This window comes from Mizuhopecten yessoensis, unplaced genomic scaffold, assembly GCF_002113885.1.
Source record: "Mizuhopecten yessoensis strain PY_sf001 unplaced genomic scaffold, ASM211388v2 scaffold4805, whole genome shotgun sequence".
Classification (NCBI taxonomy): domain Eukaryota; kingdom Metazoa; phylum Mollusca; class Bivalvia; order Pectinida; family Pectinidae; genus Mizuhopecten; species Mizuhopecten yessoensis.
Genome location: NW_018405730.1, coordinates 445002 through 448877, shown reverse-complemented (window position 1 = coordinate 448877; position 3876 = coordinate 445002). Strand labels below are relative to the sequence as shown.

The window sequence follows — 3876 nt, the reverse complement described above, 5'->3', positions numbered from 1 at the left end:
CCATAAACGTTAGTCGTCCCATAAACGTTAGTCGTCCCATAAACATAAGTCGTCCCATAAACGTTAGTCATCCCATAATTATTAGTCGTCCCGTGAACGTTAGTCGTCCCATAAACATTAGTTGTCCCATGAACGTTAGTCATCCCATAAACATTAGTTGTCCCATAAACATTAGTCGTAGTCCCATAAACGTTAGTCGTCCCATGAACGTTAGTCGTCCCATAAACATTAGTCGTCCTATAAACATTAGTCGTCCCAGAAACGTTAGTCGTCCCATAAACGTTAATCGTCCCATGAACGTTAGTCGTCCCATAAACATTAGTCGTCCCATGAACGTTAGTCGTCCCATAAACATTAGTTGTCCCATAAACGTTAGTCGCCCTATAAACATTAGTCGTCCCATGAACGTTAGTCGTCCCATAAACGTTAGTCGTCCCATAAACGTTAGTTGTCCCATAAACATAAGTCGTCCCATAAACATTAGTTGTCCCATAAACATTAGTTGTCCCATAAACGTTAGTCGTCCCATAAACTTTAGTTGTCCCATAAACATTAGTCGTCCCATAAACGTTAGTCGTCCCATAAACGTTAGTCGTCCCATAAACATTAGTCCATAAACATTAGTCGTTCCATGAATGTTAGTCGTCCCATAAACATTAGTTGTCCCATAAACGTTAGTCGCCCTATAAACATTAGTCGTCCCATGAACGTTAGTCGTCCCATAAACGTTAGTCGTCCCATAAACGTACCTTATTTATTCCATCTCGACCTGCAATCATTTATAACTCATATTTATATATATGTTAAAAATCGATAAACAATCAGATCAATAAATAAATAAATAAATTTCAAAACGATATCCATCTTTATTTTGTGAGACAAAACATTTGAAAGATATGATATTTCTATTTTAATTTTTAACTTAGTGCTATCTTTGTTGACCGCAAATATAAAGAAATTTAACCTCCCGCGAATATTACCAACTAAACAGTATATTCGGGAAATACAATTTAACAGATAAAAAGTAACATCATTTGTTTTGTAGTATAAACGATACAATGATGAATAAAGTCAACGCTGACAATAACACTGTATTACAAGCTACATTTTTCATATTTCCTTTTGAAATATTGTCTCTTGTTCGTGATATTGCAGCAGACAGGTATCCGTTCTCTCCTACTGGTATTTTCCAAATGAATATATTTGTTTTTGTAATGTTTCTTCTTCTTGACACAAACATGTCCAATCCGTTGGCAACTAGCCAAAGATTCTGACGGTCATCAACAGCAATAGTGTCCACCCAGCGTAGATTTGTTTCATCGGAGATGACCATTTCTTGATTAAACGCACTGTACTTGACCCGACTGGTTGACCACTTATAAAGAGCATTCGTGGTCAAGCCTCCGAAATATAAAGCCTTATCAGTGAAAACCATCCCGTCTGTGAGGTCAATTTTTCGGCCAACGGTTTCAACAGACAAGATCGATGATTGATTTCTAAGCAATGCCGTTGAAACTCTATATAATGAGTAGCCATTCAGTGCGCAGTAGTACAGGAACCGGAAATCGGAGCTCATTGCTACTCCGTCAATGGTGGCGCTCGTTATTACTTGATTATCTCCAATATTAATTGTCTCTGTCCCGGGTTCGATTCCCATGGACGGATGTTTGAAAAAATACGACGTATTCCGTTGGCAGTCATACACATACAGTTTGGCATCAGCCGTGTCTGTGATGTATGCAAATGAGGCAACACCATTGACGTAATCAAGAACAATGTCGTTCATAAAATTAGACGCTCTGGAAACAACTGCGTCGGGAAACTCGTGGACGTGAACGAGCTGGTCATTTCGGACGTCGTAGATAACCAATTTAGCAGGACAGAGGTTTTGTGGCTGGTCAGTTAGTCTATTGATTCGTCCAGAGTCTATTATCCACATGTGTCCAGTGTTGGGGTCAATCTCCATGCTTTGGACATATTGGAGTGCGTCACAATCCCCCAAAGTTTGCATTTTCCAATTAGGAAATGGCTCCAAAATATTCTCATTTGTATCTGTCGGATTGATAATTACTTTGTTAAGCGTCGATGGGACGCCTGGTTTCCATCTTGGCACGGTCACGTAAACGCTTCCATCGAGTACTTTAACTCCAGTAATGATATTATTTTCCACAATGAATCGCTTGTCTGTGATATACTGTTGCTTTGCAGTGTCGTTTTGCCATGAGTAATCAAGGGACTTCCATTGGTAGACAATCTGCGCTTGTCCATCAAGCTTACCCTGCACAGTTGGTAGAATTAAGATGACAAGCGTGAAGATATAATTCCCCAAGGCTGCCATTACAGAACACATGACCATAGTTATATTTTATATAGCTATTCGTCGAGGAAATCGTATGTTGACTGCCCCCGAAATTGCCCTACATACTTTCATGGTCTCTGTATGCTCCTGAACGTACAAACATGTAGGTTACCGGTCATTGTTGAAATGTGACACAGTGTACATGGAAACAATGGAATGTGGTCCTATTTCAGGTCACTAGATACACTTTCTAATATTNTTGTCCCCAGTCAGTGGTTTTTTTTTTTTTTTTTTTTTATTAAACTTCATCAGAGTACCATCAATTATTTCCACTGCACTATTATATTCATTTTCTACAGCATTATTCTACGTTAAACACATTTTTGGATTTGTTCAAAATTTCAGTTTTCGAAAAAAATAATACAAGAAACAAAATACAGAATTCGGGACTTTGTCAGTGGAAAAGAATGTTTCTTTTCGGGAATTATAAACAATAAACAAATATAAAGTATCAAAATGAAGGATGAATACATTGCAAGGGTAAGTAACTCTATACCAGAAAGTCCTTTATGTTGCTTTATTTGATATACATTAAAGAATATAAGAAGCGTAACAGTTCTGAAATTGAAATATTTGCAATTTTTGTAGTTGTATTCGAGATTAAGCCCCAGTAATTTTCAATTTGCTACCCATACACCTCTAGAAAGCAAACACGGCAAGACATTTCAAACATTTATCAGATAAATCTGATAATTAGTAATATTTTCGACAAAACATGTTGCTCCAATGAATTGTCGTTAAACTAGTAGTCGCTTTGATGTCCATAAAATCCGTTGTAAGCATTTGGACCTCGATATACTGGTAGGTGATAGCTTGCCTTTCGATATCGGGGACAACGTGTTATTTTCCACCTCGTACCAGTTGCTTATTTTGTAAAAATGTTTATTTTCTCCGGATATCTTTTAGTGAAATAATCACTCATATACATCGATCTAAGTGTTATATTTCTCTGTGGGAAATAAGAATACAATACAGTAAAGTTAGCGACAAAGCTTCAACCGGTCACCATTTTTTCTTTCAAAATAACATTTCTTCGTTAAACTAACCATACTTTAACAAAGTAGTGTAAATTGGTATGATATCTTATTTTGTGTTATCTGTAACATTCCAACATAATCCTAGACTAGAATAGTTAGCTTGTCGAAAACCTCAGAGTGACCACGCTAATATTGACAAAGTGAAAGGAATGCGATAGCTGGACAAGGTATCAATGACCGGAGTGCCTGCGGACATGTTTGATTTGTACAGTTCACTGGAGTGAAAGGCTAGATTGTTCAAATCAAAGGGGTTTGTTACTTAGATGGAAACCTTCTTCTTCTCTCTCTCTCTATTTAGGATACATAACACGGAAGAAATAAACAAAATTACAAATAAAACGTGTGTCTGTTATAAGATGCGAATTCATTTTGTTACAATAAGTAGTGACCTTTGCCGATATTCATGATCACATACATGTAGGTCAAATGAGTCGAAAACTTCAAATGACTTCTTGTCAAGAACCACGATGCCTACTATAG

At 37.2% G+C, this 3876-nt stretch overlaps 1 protein-coding gene across 1 annotated transcript; it reads right to left on the bottom strand.

Moving 5' to 3' along the window:
- Positions 1-1030: 1030 nt before the first annotated feature.
- LOC110449736 (protein yellow-like) lies at positions 1031-2338 on the bottom strand. Its single transcript, XM_021496792.1, has one exon. The coding sequence runs from the start codon at positions 2336-2338 to the stop codon at positions 1031-1033; it is 1308 nt and encodes a 435-aa protein (XP_021352467.1).
- Positions 2339-3876: the final 1538 nt, after the last annotated feature.